An 18195-nucleotide genomic window follows, 5' to 3' on the forward strand; every position below is an offset into this window, starting at 1 on the left:
AAGATATTACCTATCAGGTTGCGAGATTCTGTGCCAGGGCATGCGCTATAAGGCAGAAGAAGCTGTTATAATGACTTTTCATGTTAAACATACTATTTTACCAAGAGTTGATGTAACTAAATTTACGTTTTATTGAGCAAATTTCAGACATTTTGTTTTTAATTACTTATGATATTTCTTTTTGTGCAAGCTGGTCTTTGACTGTAATAAACAAATGTAAACAATATAATATGAGACACCAGGCTTAAGAATAACCTATCCCTGAATTTATATTTTTGAACAAACACAAGACACTAGAGAGAGAAAAATACTACAAATTTCTGGGACTAAATAACTGCTCTGACTTGGATAGCCCCAGGCTAGCCTGATCATGTCAGATCTCAGAAGCTAAGCAGGGTCAACCCTTGTTAGTGCTTGGATGGGAGACCACCAAGGAATATCAGGGTCCCTATGAGGAGGAAGGCAATGGCAAACCACCTCTGTTAGTCTCAGCACTGACTTGATGGCATTTTACACACACACAACCAGGCACCTGGAATCTTTTTCCTGACCCAAAAGAGATTATTAATTTGTGGATAAAATTAAATGGGAAAAAGGTAGCCCATTTTATTTTAAACCTTCTTTATCCTTTTCATGTTCAGCAAATTATCAGCTATGCATATATAACAATTTTTAAAAATGACAAGACAATTGCAGTTAATTGTGGAGGTTGACATGGCAAAAGGTTGTGGAATACGCTGGACATATTTTCAGATGTAATTTCACCAAAATGAGAACTGTCACATTTACTGAAGAAACTGGATCACCAAAAGTATAGAGACAGGCTTTTTATGATCTTTCATGTGACTCTATTTTCAAATATTTTAAACAGAGAAAAGAAAATCCTAGAAGAAGCAGTTTCAATACGTTCATAAAAATTCACCAAGCAGCTCAGCAAATGTGCTGCTAAGGAAGTCTTTAAAGGTTATATTGCTTTTCCACTCACGCTCAGAAAATAATGTGAAGAAATCAACATTAAAAGAAATCAAATGGACAATCCAGCACTGGTTAAACATGTGCCTTCTACTTTAGAAGGTGTACTCTGCTGGAACTTAGGGGTCGTTATCTACATAAAGGATATTTTACAAAGTCCAGTTAGCAACAAATGCCTTGTACTTAATTGCTCACATGCATGTAATTATTCCTTTGATTCCACATAAAGTAGCACGCTGCTCTCTCATTATAGTATTTTTTATATTAGATATAAATAGTAATAATTATTCAAGGAGGAAAGTGACTCTTCAACAAATTTGGGACTTGTACATCCAGACCTAACCCAAAACTAGTCGACTGTATTTATGTACATGAAGTTAACAGACTGAAATGAAATCTGAACAAGATGGAGATGAAGAGAGTTATAGTCTATATTATGAATTTGTGCAATGAAGCTTGTGTGCAGTGGTACAAATTTAGCCAGAAAAGAATAAAAGAGTGAGAAAACAAGACTCTTATCTGCATCAATTGCACAAAGTATCTATTCCTTGCAAAAAAGGACCAAACTGTGGCAAAATGCTGCAGCTCCAGACTTACCTGGGGCTGTTTTTTGAGGCCGCAGGGTGGGGCAGTGGTCTGGGAGGCAGGTTTGTCATACCTGGGCAACATCATGCCACGTCATCTGGGAGGGCCTAGCAAGCATCTGGCCTCAGCCAAAGGCTCACAGCCTCATCAGCTTGTGTGTGTGTGTGTGTGTGTGTGTGTGTGTGTGTGTGTGTGTCCTGGGGAAGGACCTTTGTTTGAGAAGGGCCTTCCTGGGTTAAGCCCCCCACCCCTCCTCACACACTTTTAAGGCCACATGGCTGCTAGGCTGCTCCCAGCTTTGCTTCATCCATCTTCAGAAAAGCACAGTCGACTTCAGAGCGTGCTTTGCTGGACTGACGAACAGCTGATGCTGACAAACAACTCATCTGAGCTCCTGGACTTTGGCAGCTGCAGTATCAGGCAAGCGGCTGAAGAGGAACTCAGGAGGCGGCTGGAGGAGAACTGTGGCTGTGGACAGAGCCTGCCATTGAGTGGCCTCTGAGCAGCCAAGTGTTAGGCATTTCTGCTCAGATCATGCATTGGGGAGAGTGGCCAAAGGGACCCAAGGCAGCCAGGGGAGAAGGCAAGTGATGGAAGTGAGCTGTGGGCTTTGGGGGCGGCACTAAGGGCAGATGTCTAAGCGGGCAGCCTCATGGCTTGGGATTTCTCCTCCCAGTTGCCTGGGAACCATTCCACTCCTCCTTTTTTCTTACATCCCCACCCAAGGCATAGCTGACCGCCCCAACGAGCCTTTGTGCCCCAAGGCCAACAAACATAAAAAAGGGCCTTTTTCTTCAAATAATAAAAGCAGGGGAGGGAAAAAAGAATGTTAAACATGCCCCCTTTATGATTGCTGCAGTTGCCCCGCTCTTCTTCATCTGTGCCAGTCAACCCACTGTGGGCACAGCAGAACATGGGTTTTTTGACCCTCCCATTGTACAATCAGCTGCCTAAGGGGACCACTAGCTTAATAACTGTTCAGCCATTGGAAAAGCACTAATAATAATAAAAACAACAACAAGAAATAGGTATAATAATTATTCAGTTTTGTTTAATTTATGCATAGAAAAAAAGCTGTCCTGTTCCACAAATTTGTATTATGGCACCCAAGAAGGCCTCAAAGTGAGCCAACCTCCTCAAGGGCTGCATCTGTGAAAAGGCCTCCAAGGGCCAGAGGCCACAGGAAACTTAGGCCTCTGCAGTCCCACCAGGAAATCTAAGACAACCCCCTCCAGGACCTTGGACAGGTGGTCAGTCCCTAACATTCAGAACAGCCGTGCTGCAGGGCATTTAACGGGGTTTGGTGTGGTTTACAGAGAGGGGTTGAGTAGCTCAGTCCCTTTCCAGTAGACCAACAGTCCCAGGACCCAGTGGTAGTGCCATTGCACCACTGGCATCTGAGAGCCAGTATGTCAAGAGATGCACTGCAGGACAGGGCCCGAAGAAGGGCTCGTTTGCCCAGCTCTAACACTCCAGATCATGAAGCTCCAAGGGGACAAGGGTCACAGAATGTTCACCGTGACAAGCAGCGCAAGAGGTGGCAGACAACTCAGTGCTGAGATTCATCAGACAGTGAGTAGTTGTCTGGTGAGTCTTTCTCTGATGAGGAATCCACTCATTCAGCAGGCGCTTAGTGGATGGCGGCTGCCCATGTCCCTAGCTTACCAGCATGGGCCCTCAGAAGCGGTCCGACGGCTGACTGGGGTTCCAGGCACCATGAACGGCCTTCAGCCACTTACAATGATCATGAGGACCCCCCAGCATACTCCTACCCTGTAAAGTCAGGGAGGATATCCTGAATGGCTATTATGTTGACATTTTCATGCTGCTCAAATCCAAGTGTGAGGTCGGCAGACACATATCTAGATCCGACAAAATGGGGGAAAGAAGGAAGAGGTGGACTGGACTTTCCTCAATTGGATGATGAACTATATCATCTTCATGGATGTGGTCCGATCGGTTTATCCAGATCGTGGTTGGCACCTAACTAATTACCTGGGGAATGTTTTGTGAGCCTGAGTACTGGCGGGGGACGTTGCTGCCATAGATTATGATGAGGCTTTCCATAAGTGGGCCTCTCACCGTGAGAAATCCGGGTGGGACTTGATAAACAACAAATTTTGGTTGTTGATCATTGGGCCTCACATTAAGAACCAGTATGGCTTGACCAAGCTTGGAAATGGGAGCCTTCAGTGGGAATCAGCATACAGAGTTTGCTGGGAGTACAACCAGAGGAAATGCCAGATGGCCCATCGCACGTTTGAACATAACTGTGACAATTATTTCAGGCCAAATCCAAGGATCTCCTGCCCTCATGGCTCCATTGGCCAGCAGCTCTTTCGGGATGACTGACCCCTCTCCAGCACGAAGGAGGAAAAGTCCAACGTCTCCTCCACCACAGAGGGTTGCATGTGGGTATCCCTGGCCTGAGCCTTGCCCCACACCCCTATCAGGGCTGAGGTCCTGCAGCCCCTGCTTGACCTTTATTCTGACAGGGTCACTGCTAAGTATCTCTGGAAAGGTGTCACTTTGGGTTTCCATATTCTTTTCACTGGGCCCTGCATCCCCTTTGAGTTGGGTAACTTAAAATCTGCCTGTGACAGGTTCCCTGAATATTTAGGTGGCAACTGTGTTCAGAGTATTTATTTTTCACATTTCTAGGAAAGTACAGACCTGGCAATCATAATCTTTTCCTCTGCAATCTCTAAGACCAAGTACTGCACTGCATTATTAACTGGAGCTGCTCCCGAAGAATTGTCAAAAAGTGCAAACGCATGAAAGTGTGCCTACTTCCCCTTTAAATGACAGGTATATGACTGTCCTTCAGGTGTACAGGAATGGCATTGAGTATTGAATGGTACACTGTATTGTCCTGCTCCTTTGAGCTGTATCCCAAAAAATACCATTCTACTAGAGAGATAAAGATTGTGTGACAGAAATAAATGCTGCTGTTTTTCTGACAGCAAACTGTTGTAACAAATATAATCTTAGTTTCTTAGACATATACTCCAGGAATAAGAGGGAATTATCTATTACTACCAGAGTAAATGAAAAGGAATACAATAACATTAACTAGACTACAATGTACCACTGAACCTCTATTTCAAAAGTACTTTAAAAGAAAGAACTCACTCGTTCATTCTGAAGATTAATGCACTGGCCATTAATCACCATGCTTTTCAATTAGTACAATTATAATTCTTCTATGATTGTATGGTTGACGGATCTAATATAATAGTGAGTATTTACCCCTCTTATCACTTCGGCCTGTACTTGTAGATTTAACCGGAGGGCAAAGGCAACGTCCTTCACATTTCACGGAGATCTGTTTTCCTGAGATGCAGGCTTGATATTCTAGTTTGCACTACAATAAAAAGAGAATAACAATCTTTAATTTAAAGATCTTTTATAATGTAAATTTCAGTCCACTGAGTATCTTTGAAAGATTGGGGTTAGCCATTCATCATTTTCAACATTTTCCCCAGAACAGGATGTACAGGCTAAAATATGGTAAAGTCACACATTGAACTGTGTAAGCTGTGTAATGTAGTAATGGGCAGAAACCAGGAGGGCAGAGAACCCCCAGATATTTTGCCAAGCCTGTACTGCTAAGAGCCATGGTCATGACTTATCTTGGGTCTCTGTTGCCTAGGAAAATGGTCAGTTTATACATATTTAAAATACATTTTAATTTTTAAATAAATCACAACCAAAGAAAAGCTATCAGTCTAAAATAATTACTGCAGCTGAAGAGTGAGGGGAATTGCCTTCAAACCACCTTTTGCAGGAGTGTCTGTTATCAATGCAACATGCTAAGTTTTCAGCGCAGGGAACTAAAGTGACTATTCATATGGTCCTCGCTCTGAAAGGGTTTGGCTTGGCAGCTACTACATCCCCTCCAACTGCTGTCTCTTTGAAAGATTCTAAGTCTTTACATTTCAGTCTTTACATATGACTCCTTAGCTCAGAAAAAAGGGACGCATCACATGCACATGTGTGTGTTACATCTGAGGAAAGGCTTTGGCTCAGTGCTCATAAAGTGCCTAGCAGCAATAAGATTCTGTAGCATAGAGTGGTCCTCCAGTAATTGTGCATGCATATGCAGCAGAGTTAAGTTGAAAAAATGTTACCTGTTAACGTGGCTCATTTTGCAGCTGCATTATAGTGGAATGATAGGAAGCAGATAGGTGTGTGTCATATTATGAGTAAGAGCAGGTGACTGAATTATTTCAGATGATACATCTTTGAAAAGCCAGCTAATCGGTTTCATCTTACACTTCATAAATATCAGTTTCATTTCATTAGGACCATTAGAGAAAATTTCTTCTCCCTTTTGGTTCTTTGTATTTTGCAGTCACTTACTGGCTGCATGTCAATTCTTTCTTCCTTGTTATATTTTTTTGAAAATTTGGGGGTTTAAATTTGCCTTTGTGAATATTTGCATATTTATATGACAAATGTAAATGCTCAGGAGAATAATGCCCCTGAAGATAATGTTACTTGAAATGAATCTCTATTGAAAACCCATTATGGATTTGTGTGGGTGTGTTGTATATAAGTATGTATTTGGCAGATATACTGCTTATTTATTATTTGTTACTATAATAGGTTCAATCTCCAGCACATCTGCTTTCAAGGAATCTAGGCCTGGTTGACATATAAAACAGAGCAAGGTAGTAGAATCCTGAGGTGGGAGGATAAGCAGCTCTACTTCAGACTGGGTGTGTGTGGAGCACATTTATAATTATCCCCCTCCATGCAAAAGCTCCCTGAGATGGAAATGTAGCACATCAGGGTGAAAGGTTCTAACCTGACTGGGTTAGAACCATCTAACCATCTGTAGTTTTTCTTCTGATGCCAGAAGGAAATTGACTGGACATAATTTATAGGCTTCTTGTTCTCGTATAACATTTCCACAGTCTACTAATGGCTATCTACAAAGAACATTAACAATAGTAAAGTATTTCCTTGGTAAATGAATAACACCAGTCAAATACAATATTATCCACATTTGAAAGTTCTGCAGCCAAGGTGTGAGGTCAACTAGTCATTAGGTTGTAAAAACAGGAACCAGAGCTTTATGATCTGCTTCAATCACAAAATTAGTCCAAAGGTACAACCCTGGCGACATTCACATGTCCATGTGATTACCAATTTGTTTGAAATGGACATGACACTTTTCTGACACTGTTCTTGAGAAGACAATCCACCGAAGCTGGCCGTCCTCTTCATGCTGCAACCATTCAATCCTGAGGAGTCTGAAATAAGAGTTTTCCTCATTGGATCAAAAAGCCACTAGATCAGGTCCTATGGTTAGAGACTTTTTAATCATCTGACAGGCTTGCTCCTGACTTGGGCCCAGACAAACTCGCTGTTTGATCTCAACGGTGCAACACTGAGTGAGTTTGTAAGAACCAATCGACAAGACAAGAAATGTTTCAGGACATTTACCATTCCCAGAAATTGGCAGACTTCTGTGACAGAGCTGAAATTTCTAAAGTGCTTTGACTTTCTCAGGGTCAAGGTGAATACCCTCCCCATAGATAATACAACCTAAGACGTGTACACGTTGAACTTGGAACTCAGATTTGAAACTGTTGGGGGTGACTTTTGCCTCCTGGAGCTACTTTAAGACCTGTTTCAGTAGCACCATTTTGCTCCATTGTAAATCTTGTTATTATGATATCGTCCATATGTCAGAGAACCTCCTCCTCAGTGCCTCAAAGCAGATGATTCATTTTCTTTTGGAAGTGTTCAGATGAAGAGGTGATCCCAAAGGGCCATCTTTTGAAACAGTATCTTCCAAAGAGAGTGATGAAAGGTATTAGCTTCATGGACTTGTCTGGCAATGGGATTTGTTAGGACCCAACTTGGAAAATAATTTTGCTTTGAATAGTTGTCCCAGTGTGTACTCCTCTACTGGCATCAGGAGTAGTTCTCTTTCCATACGTCTATTCAGTTGGTTCAAATCAACAAAGATGCATACATCCTCATTTGGTTTATTGACGATAACCACAGGGATGCAGAAATTTGTGAGTTTATCGGTTCATTCAAAGCAACCCATTTCAATAATTCCTTCCAGATTTTCCTTGACTTAAGAGTGGCATAAGAACTCACCTGAAAATGCTGCCAGAGAAAATTTTAGAGTAAAAATGCTGTCTAACTGATGGGCAATGCAGTTGCCATGGAGCTCTAGCTGTGTCTTAACACTTCCATGCTATCCCACAGTGGGAACTGCCTGTTCCAGGTTGAGTCCATCATAGAGTTATAGTTTTTCAGACAATCTGATGCCTACAACAATTATGCCTTGCATCATTTCATTATACAGGGCACCATATTCACAGTGTTCAGCTAGCGAATATAAAGAGGCAATGAAATAATCTACAAGTCCACTTCCTTTTCGCAAACATGAATTACATTGCCCCTCACAATAAAATGTTTTTTGAAAGTTTCCATCACTATACCATCCTTTTCCTTCCTTTTATCCCTTAGAAGCTCCTTGATCAATTGATCTTGAGCAGCATATATCTAGTGTTGGAGGGATATAAGGACAGAAACAAATCTTGCCACTGACAATGTAGATTTGGGGTCCCTATCGCTTAGTAAAAAAGGCATTATGTCAGTCACAGAGGCATTGGATTTGTATATTAAAAGGGGGGAAATATAGTGCGATCAAAGTTCCTCGTAAAAGCGGCATTCCAAAAGGGCATGGGCTAATGAGTCAATAGAGCCAGAAGAGCAAGGGACAATAGGCTGATCCATCACTATACCAGAGTACTTTGATTCACTCAGTCTGAATGTCAGCAGAATATAATCTGATTCCCCATCAGATAAACCGGTGTATTGATCTGCTCCTCCTCAGGCTTGCCTTTTAACCCTAAAGCTACCAGGAGCTGTTCAAATCTGTACACCCTCACTCACTGGGATAGTAAATAGAAGCCTAAATGTTAGAAGAACATTAGGCTCAGAAGCCTAAATGTTAGAAGAAGAAGCTGCCATTGCCTCCCTGCCAAAGACACAGGTCTCCTCTCACCTTCATTTTTTTCCTGGTAGGTCTTGGTTTCTCCAACACCTTTTATATTCCTTTTTGTTTTCCTTCAGACTGCAGGGTTGTGGCATCAATTGAGCTGCCACCATGTTGTTAACTGGGTAATTAGTCACCCTTGATTAAGGGACTCCCAATACATGCCAGTAACAGAAAGCAGAACAGAACATCATTAAACATTTAACTAACTGTACACTCTAGGCCCTCCCCTCTTGCCAGAGCTGTATGTCTTCTCAGTTCAGGCTTCCCTTTTGACTCCGAAACCAGGAACTTCTCTCACATAAGGCAGCTTTGATATGTTTATATAACACTGTGGCACCATTTTTGCCTTTCACTGTCAATTCACCCACACATAGGGGGTTACCACACTTTGTATTCCCAGCGATGTATTAAGAGTTTGAAAATGTTATAAAAAACATCGCTTTAAAAGGGTTTTTGGATACCACGGCTAATAAATGGTTGGAAGATGTCTTCACAGCTAAAGGGGCCAAACAAAGTGCGAACAGTATTTTTTATAACATTTTCAAACTCTTAATACATTGGTGGGAATACATAGAAAGTGCGAACAGTATTTTTTATAACATTTTCAAACTCTTAATACCTCGCTGGGAATACAAGTGCGGTAACCCCCAAACATTTGATTTACTGCTAACCGGTGTTAAATGCAACAGCACAGTGTTGAGTTAGCTACTTGGGTACCTACCATTCTCTGTTGCTCAGGCCTAGAAAGGCTAGAGCAACTGTATGCAGAGATTTTACATACTTGTTTAAGTCGCCAGTCAGATATTTATAACTTATCTAATATTCTTAAAATACTTTTTGCAAAAATCTGCTATTTTTCTTAAAATAGCTGGAAGATTATATTTCCCTTTTTATTTCAATATATCAAACTGTCCTGACCTAGATGGCCCAGGCTACCCAGTCTCATTAGATCTCCAAAGCTAAGCAGGGTGGGCCCTGGTTAGTACCTGGATGAGAGACCACTAAGGAAGTCCAGGGTTGTTGCCTAGAGGCAGGCAATGGCAAACCACCTCTGTTCGTCTCTTGCCTTGAAAACCCTACAGGATTCCCACAAATCAGCTGTGACTTGATGGTACTTTTTACCACCATATGCTTTAAGTCCTATAAAGGACTACCTTACTTTGTATGGATGACAGCATTGTTTTTTCCTGACAGAAAGTTTATGGAGTTTTCAAGCCAGTTCCATCTTTACAATCTCCGGACATTTTTTTCCACTTTTGCCACTTTTGTGGCAGCAACCATTAAACTTACGAAAAACTTAGTTGATATTTTTTTTTCTGATTTATAGATGGGATAACACTATCTGTTAAGGACCAGGTTTCATGATTTGCAATTGTTTTAGAGAAACAAAGTCATTCAACAACTTTGGATGGTGCACAAGCTACATCCTTTCAGTTCTGACCTGCTATTACCATCCATGCTAATTATATCCAGGCATCATTACGCTAATTAGAGTAGTGCTGTACACTGCCTTTGAAGATCAGCTGCTTCATAATTTGGGAGCCAGTCAATTAACAAACATAAGATAGATCTACATGGACTTCTAGCTTATTTCCATGTACAGTTTAAAGTCTTGGTTTTGATCTATAAAGTCCTTAATGGCTGGGGTCCATGCTACTGAATCTTCCTGCACCAACCTGACAGTTCGCTTAGATAATGATTAGAGGGCCTACTATCTGTGCCTTCACATTCTGAGGCAGTGACTAGAAATAGACCTTTTGGGTAGTGGCACTATGTCTTTGGAACACCCTTCCCACAGGTGTCTGATTGGCACCTGCTGGTGGAGATCCTTTTATTCTCCCTAATCAATTCTGCTGTTGCTGTTCTTTTGAACTTGTTTATTATGACTGATTGAGTAATTTTATAATATTTTTAAACACTGTAAGCTGCTTTGAACACTATTGATGGGAAAGTGGGACAGAAAGATTACCAATAAAATAATTATCCATACTCTATATTTATAATCAGCTATTTTGTGAATAACTCCACGAATATCCCTTCAATGCCTTTGTACATTTCCATACAAATATAAAATCTGTATTAATACTACCATATTTTTACTAACTGCAATATTGTTGAAAGAAAAATGAAAATGTATTGCTGAATTACTGCTGCTAAATTCTGCCCAGAGACCAGAGCAGTTGATACCAAGTTTAGAAGCAAAGAGCAATAATTTAAGATTGTCATTATGCTATGTGATTTCTTTTTCTGAAATACTGAAGAAAGTGCAAGGTACTTACTTCAGCGACAGGCCACACGCTGGTGCTGGGGATTAGAACGAGGCATGGGCACAGGTGCAGTCTCAGCAGCAGCGCTCCTCCATTTCAGGGGTTTGCGCCGGCACCAAAAGAGGCGTTCATGAGGCAGGGCTGACTTTAGCCAGCTCCCTAAGCCTTTCGCACCAAGAACGCCCATTTTTGCTGGTGTAAACTTGTGCCGCCAAAAATGGTAGCAGAGCCCTATAGAAGCACTCAGGAAGCAGCCCGACTTCGCCATGGCTGCCCCGTTCCTGGAAAATCTAACCGTCCCCTCAGGATTGTGCTGCCAGAAAGCTATAACTCAGGGTTGCACTGTTACAGCTCATTCCTAAAGGGGGGTAGATTCGCGGCGGCTGGGAACGGCACAGCCACACTGCCTCCTCAGAGGCTTCCCAGCTGCTGTAAAGGCAAAAAGGTATTAAAAAAGTATAAAAAAAAAAACAGAAAAAAGGGGGAAATGCCCCATAGCACGAAGCGAGGCTGCGCCACCCAAAAAGATGGCACAGCCATGCCATTGCTTGAGTGGGCGTTCCCGGGACGAATGGGGTTAGGAAGCTGTCCAAAGGCAGCTCCACCCTCGGGAATGCCCTCCCCACGCTGGTGCTCCTGGACACTGGCATGTTTGCTCCTACACCAGTGTAGGTGCCACTTTATTTTGTGATAAAGTGGCACCTACGCCGGCATGGGTCACGCCAGCTCCTAAAGAGCTCTGTCCCCCCTTCAGGAAAGGGCTCTTAGTCACAGTTTTTTGTGGGGCTTTTTAAAGTTTTTTTTTTAAATGAGAGGAAAGGCTGTATAGTAAGATTTTTTTTTCTACCTTTCCTGCCTTTGTGTATAAATTGTTTGTGGCAATCACATAAAATATATTCCTAAGGCGTGTGGTTCTCTTCCCGACTTCCCCCATAATGTTTTTTTTAATTGCAGGAATCATTTGTTAAAAAATGTATTCAGGTACTATAAAGGATGCTTTATAATGTGACTTTCTGATGCAGTATCATTTCTTAAACAACACCCACTGATTGCATTGCTAATTCATCAAGTTCAATTTACTCAATTATCTAAGGCTGAAATATTTATAAAGTTATAAGTGAACTAAAATATCACATAAAGGGCATGCTCTTTAGTAGTTAATTGTACAAAAATGCAAAATAACACACATAATCAGCCATACTTGCACCACCTCTTTGAAAAAAGGTCTGCAAAATGTTTTATACAGGTTAAAAATTAGATCAGTTTTGTATGCGCACTTCTAGATTTTTTCTTTTTGTTTTCATCCCTGTTTCTCACTTTGGAAACATTTTAACAACAGAGGCAAAGAAAATGAAGCCTAAAATTGCACTCATGACTCTCTTCAATCAACTTTCAGTGAATTATTGGGGCAATGATTTTATAGGTAGATTCCAAATCTAGAACAAACTTTGTACACCACAGAGATGTCTAAAAATCATATTCATTGGAGAAGTCCCACAAAAATCAAGAGGAACACTTTGACTAAACTATACCAACATAAGTATTAACAAGAAAGTATGAAATCCCTGACTTTTTTTTTTTTTTTAGATCTGAAACAAGGTCTATCTGACTTGGATTACGAATCCAACAACTCTTGAGGCCAAGATACAATATATGACCAGTGATCACCTTCCATTACATAGCTTGCTATAACACAGCAAGATTGTTCAGATATCAGTTTGGGTTGCCAGTTAATTATTTTTCTGGTGTCTGATATAAGGCTGGTAAAACAGAATTTGGGTGTAGACTGAATGATAGAAATCAAATATTCTCAATGTTTAAATACAAATATGGAATGTTTTGGTAGGCTGATGGATTTCTACCCACAGAGCATGACTGTCTAACCTCTCCCCTCCCATTGCACCCCATGCTTTCTTCAGGGTCCTCTGTCCCCCAAGAAACAGCATTTTGGGAGGAATCTGGGGCTGCATCACGACAGAGGAGGGGAGAAAGTAACATTGTACAGGTGAAAATCCTTCGAACTAATTTCATGTGCTAATTTAGATGACAGATTCTTCAGCGTGGCATATAATTTACATTTTTCTATTTGGCTACCGCACATTACCTTGTTCATTAAAATAAATGTTGAAAGGCTAAAACTCTAGTTAATATTGCAGTTCTTGCCTAGAGACAGTAATGGCAAGACTATTAAAAATGATAAGTATTTACTCATGTTGTCCAAAACTAAATAAATGTATACGAATTTCAATGTTTTTAATGTGAATTATGGACACATTTTATTATTTGTGGCACTTTAAGCTTCTAAGAGAATTTGATTTTCGTCTTGTATTATAGGTTGTTTCTGTACAAGTGTATATGGTTCCAAATCTGCCCTTATTATTGGTATTTAATGTTTATAATGGTTAGGGTTGCCAGCTTCAGGTGAGGAAATACCTGAAGATTTTGAGGGTGGAGCCTGAGGAGGGTGGGGTTTGGGGAATGGAGGGTCCATCTTCCAAAGTCCATCTTCCAAAGTGGCCATTTTCTCCAGGCAGATCTCTGTCGCCTGGAAATCAGTTGTAATCCCATGAGATCTCCAGATACCACCTGGATGTTGGCAACCCTAGTTAAGAGCCAGAATAAACATACGTTGACTTTCTGTCTTCTATGATAAAAGCAGCAAGTTAGTTAATGAGCTGCCTAGCAGTAGAGGAGACAGAAAAGAAAAACATACCATAATTAGGGCAAGCCATGTGGTTGCAAAGGGATGCTCAACAAACAGTTGTGATATGGCCTGGGTTCAGAAAGTGGTCCTTACAGGGCAAATATGGGCAAATAACTCTCTCTGATAAAAAAACAAACAAGTGGGAACCTGCAAGGGTTTGCGGGAAGCATCTCATTTCCCCTCCCTTGCTATTTCATATTTCCCTTTCCTGAAAGCCTCCATAACTTCTCCCCTTTTCATGATTCCTTCTCTCCTTGGCAACATCCAGGTGAAGCCTGGAGATCTCCTGGAATCACAACAGATCTCCCAACTACAGAGATCAGTTCCTCCTTAAAAAATGCCAGCTCCAGAATGGGAAATTCCTGGAAATTTGGGGGTGGAGCCATGGAAGGCAAGGTTTGGAGAAGCAACCTCAGCAGGGTATAATGCCATAGAGTTCACCCTCCAAAGCAGCCCAACTCTTTAATTTTATTTGAACACCCTTTTTTTGTTCAGCTTCAAGATCTTATGCATTCTTATCTTCAATACAGTATAATTTAAATTTGTATGAAAATTCTAAGGCAACTATATGGTGTGACCAAAAAACCCACGAAAAACTATTATTCATCTTTACTTCACAACACAGGTGAATTTGATTTTGATATATACTTTTAAAATGTTAGCTTGATAAATGCCCAATTTTGGGTGTGCCAGGGACATGACAGGTGAATACCTAAACATACTAGGCATGAATAATCCAACAAAAGACAATGTTTTGCAGGAAGGCTATGATGTGTGATATAAAAACTATTCTTTATATTGCAAACAATTTATTTTTGTATTCCTTCTTTGTAGAATATACATAAATTTCTAGAAACAGATGTGAAGTCATTATTTCTCTAGCATTTCAGCTATGTGTAGTATACTGAAACATTTTCTAACAAAGTAATTAAATGCACACAAATAAACACCATCATTTTCTTTTTTCTCTGTAAAAAGTTTGTAAGAATATTAGTACAGAAGTTGGAATTTGATTTTTGGATAAGAAGTCAAAGAATTTTTCACATATCCATATACCTTAAAAACATTGTGCTTAGAAATTAATGCCTATCTTGGAATACTAGAACTAGTTCCTGGAGCCTTTAAATAGGGCTGCTACAGTAAAGATGGTGACTAAGTTTTAATTCTGGCAATCAGAATTGGAGCACAGGTTCCAGCAAAAATGCTACTATAAGCAATGGTTGGCTATGTATTATTTTATTTAGAAATGTTTATGCACAGATTTGTTTGACACATATCACAAAGTAAAACTTATACTACTACAACAACAAAATCAACAACATTAAAATCAACCATAAACAAGCCAAGAACCTACAAGAAGCATAAAAAGAATGTTCAGCACAAAACAACCCTCAGGCTAGAAGCAAGCTGTAAAAACACACCTAAAAATTTTTGGGCTTCTCGCAGGATATGTTATTAGATCTTGGGAAAACTGAAGCTTTCACCAAAATTAAAAAGAGCATTAAAGAGCTTGATTATAACAGCACTACTTTTCGTACTCGCCGCGTTTGTTCATCCCAGTTCTTCGGAATACCATCACCACGTGGTTTGCCTGCTTATACTTATTATTTGACAACTTTCTAGAGCCTTCTGTTTAGTTAGGCTGAATGCTAACTCCTCTATGGTTATGCAGGGCAGAATTTTGAATATACTATATCCAGATAGGACCTGTCCTTGCTCTTCTGGCTCTATTTATTTCATTAGCTCATGCCCTCTTGGAATGCCGCTTTTATGAGGAACTTCGATCACATTATATCTCTCCCCTTTTAACATATAAATCTAATGCCTCTGTGTTTGACATAATGTCTTTTTTACTAAGTGACAGGGATCCCAAGGCTACATTGTCAGTGGCAAGATTTGTTTCAGTCCCTACATCCCTCAAACATTAGATATATGCTGCTCAAGCTCAATGGATCAAGGAGCTTCTAAGGGATAAAGGAAGGTAAAGGAAAAATAAAAGAGAAATATTTTGGCCTGGCACCTAAGAAGCAACAAAGCAGGCAACAGGCAAGCCTCAAGGTAGAGTGCATTCCAAAGGTGAGAGGCTATCACTGAAAAACTTTTCTCTCTGGTTGCCATCTGCATAAGCTCTGCAGGTGCACAAAGAACAGGGCATGCAAGGAAGATCTTAACTAGTGGGCTGTACTGTACAGAAGCAGGACTTGCCAGCACCATAGCCCAAAGCTATCAGGACTTGCCATAGTTTTTGACTCTCTGGCTTTATTAAATACAATATGAATATATATATATATACTCTGCCGGTAACTGAAGCCTCATTTGCAGTTTTGTAGCTTTCCAGAGACTTGTTATGTCAGTAGTTATCAAAGAAAAAGAAAAAATAGGACAGTTGTGCCATTAAATGTGCCTTAATTTTGCACATTACTTCAAGAACCTTTCTTTTTAAAAAATGAAAGCATTATCACAAAATTAAAGATAAATACAAAAGTGTAGTAATTACATAACCTACATATATTTAAAAGCTCTGTATAACCTTGTGGTACATGTAAATGACAGCCGGCACAAAGCTGGGGTCACTACATTTGATTTAGAGATCTGTTCTCTTCCTGATGAGTACACATTTAACTCCAATTAGCATTATGAGGAGTCAAGGAGGCACATCAAGATAAAATGTTAACAAAAACAACAACAACATCCCTTTGGTTCAGCTTACTGAATATTCAGCTTAAATGAGAAGACTGTAATAAGCATTAAAATGGCATTAAGAAAATTCTAAAACACACACACATATACAAAATGAATTGAAAATGGAAACTGTTAGCCTGTTTTTTATGCACCATATTGTTGCTACGGGCTACAGGTATTCCCTCAGGGAATCTGCAATGGTGTGTAAAATTTGTCACTTAATTTTCTTAAGAACATCCTGACAATCCACAGAAGTCTGGAAGTGTATCTGAAAAACATGCTTTTAAAAGATCACAAAGCAGCCACGTGCTAAATATGCAAAAGTAAGGAAGTTAACATATTTATTGTGAGTACAATAAGGTCTTACACCGGTGTTTTGGGCCAAGGAACCTATGGGGATCCAGAAAGATACTCCAAAGACAGAGGGAGAGCCCTTCTATGTCCCTCTGGCTACTGTAAAAACAAACCACTGTCAGTTTTTTAGGAATAGGGGCAAAGATGTCTTGGGAAAGGATGAAATCAGTTCTTTTAAAGGGAAGAACACAAAGTATAGAGGAACTTCTGCAGTCACCCAGCTTCCAGATCATCTCAGAGCACCACCCTGAAAATGCATTGATTGGTTGCCAGTATTCAATAGCTCAGGCCTAGGAACTCCAGTCAGCTGAGTGGTACCAAGAAGGAATGGAATAAACATAGTCATTGTAGTTACTATGTGTATAAAGGTGAATTATTTTCACTTTCATTCTCCAGTGCAAAGTATTTCACCACAGAAATAGAAATATGTCAATTTGATCTATAGATAATAGTGGCAGTTTTCGCTTGCATTTTGGAAGCTCAGGTTTTGAATAACAGTGGTCCCTTCCTATCTGAGCAGCTCTGACAAGCACTCCAACAAGCACCCTGCCACCCCAGCCTCTGGCTAGAGTTATTAACTAATAAAGAACGTGCTTGATATTTCTAGCACAAACTCTTTCTTAATCGAGGAAGTTAAGGCATTTTGAGTTGTGGTCCTGAAGGATCAGCTATCCTTTGAGACCTGAAGATGCAGGTCATGTACAAACAATATAAATATTCTTAAATCGGCTTGAAATACCTGATATGGTTCTCACTGTATTATTTGATAACACTAGAGGATAGAAAGGCCTCCACTGGGGAACATGTGGTTTGCTATTCAGTTTGAAAAAGGACTGTCAGGCACGTGGCAGTGCCAGTAAAGAAGAAGGGCTTGAGAATACATGCAATAAAATAAAAATGCAGGAGGGACAGTCTCCTGAAATTTGAAAACAAGTTGTACACTATTTATGCCAATCTTTCCCCCCTCTTTATACCACCAGCAGCTCTTAATAACTGCCAAATAAAAGGGTACAAACTGTTTCAAACTTTCCCAATGCCACAAGAATGTGCCTAGAGCTTATGTACAATTATCAGAAGTCCAACTAGTTTCCATAACTTATGCTAAGGATGGAGTTTGTATCTCACTGAATTAGAACATAATCACTATAATAGTATACTGACGGGCCTCAGCATAGATGACGAAAACTATGAAACTGAGCCACGCACAAACAAGGGAATTCTATTTATTTACTGGCTTCATTTATACCCTGCCTTTCTACCCATTTGGGATCTAAGGCAGCTTACATTGTTCTCCTCCATTGTATCCTCTCAACAACCCTGTGAAGCAGATTAGGCTGAGAGTGACTGGCCCAGTGTCACTCAGCAAGCTTCCATGGAAGAATGGGGATTCAAACCTGGGTCTCCTGGATACTACTCTGACACTCTAACCAGAACACAATGATAGATCTGTTGAGGGGACTCCCCAGAAATATAAGAGGCAGACCTGTATATTAACAACAACTACCCTAAAATATGTTCCAGGAAGGATAGAGTATCACAAGTGGATGAGTCAGTTAAAAGAGAAAACGGGGAAGGAATATCTTAATATACCAAATCACTGTTAG

At 40.3% G+C, this 18195-nt stretch overlaps 1 protein-coding gene across 2 annotated transcripts in view; it reads right to left on the reverse strand.

The window, feature by feature from the left end:
- The window catches only part of SPOCK3 (SPARC (osteonectin), cwcv and kazal like domains proteoglycan 3), a 169706-nt gene that overhangs the window by 43535 nt on the left and 107976 nt on the right, over positions 1–18195 (reverse strand). For both annotated transcript variants that reach the window (XM_056855210.1, XM_056855211.1), the window contains one exon: positions 4807–4921. In XM_056855210.1, coding sequence (XP_056711188.1) covers positions 4807–4921 — 115 coding nt within the window. The remainder of the gene's footprint in view (positions 1–4806; positions 4922–18195) is intronic.

This window comes from Euleptes europaea, chromosome 9, assembly GCF_029931775.1.
Source record: "Euleptes europaea isolate rEulEur1 chromosome 9, rEulEur1.hap1, whole genome shotgun sequence".
In the NCBI taxonomy this organism is placed as follows: domain Eukaryota; kingdom Metazoa; phylum Chordata; class Lepidosauria; order Squamata; family Sphaerodactylidae; genus Euleptes; species Euleptes europaea.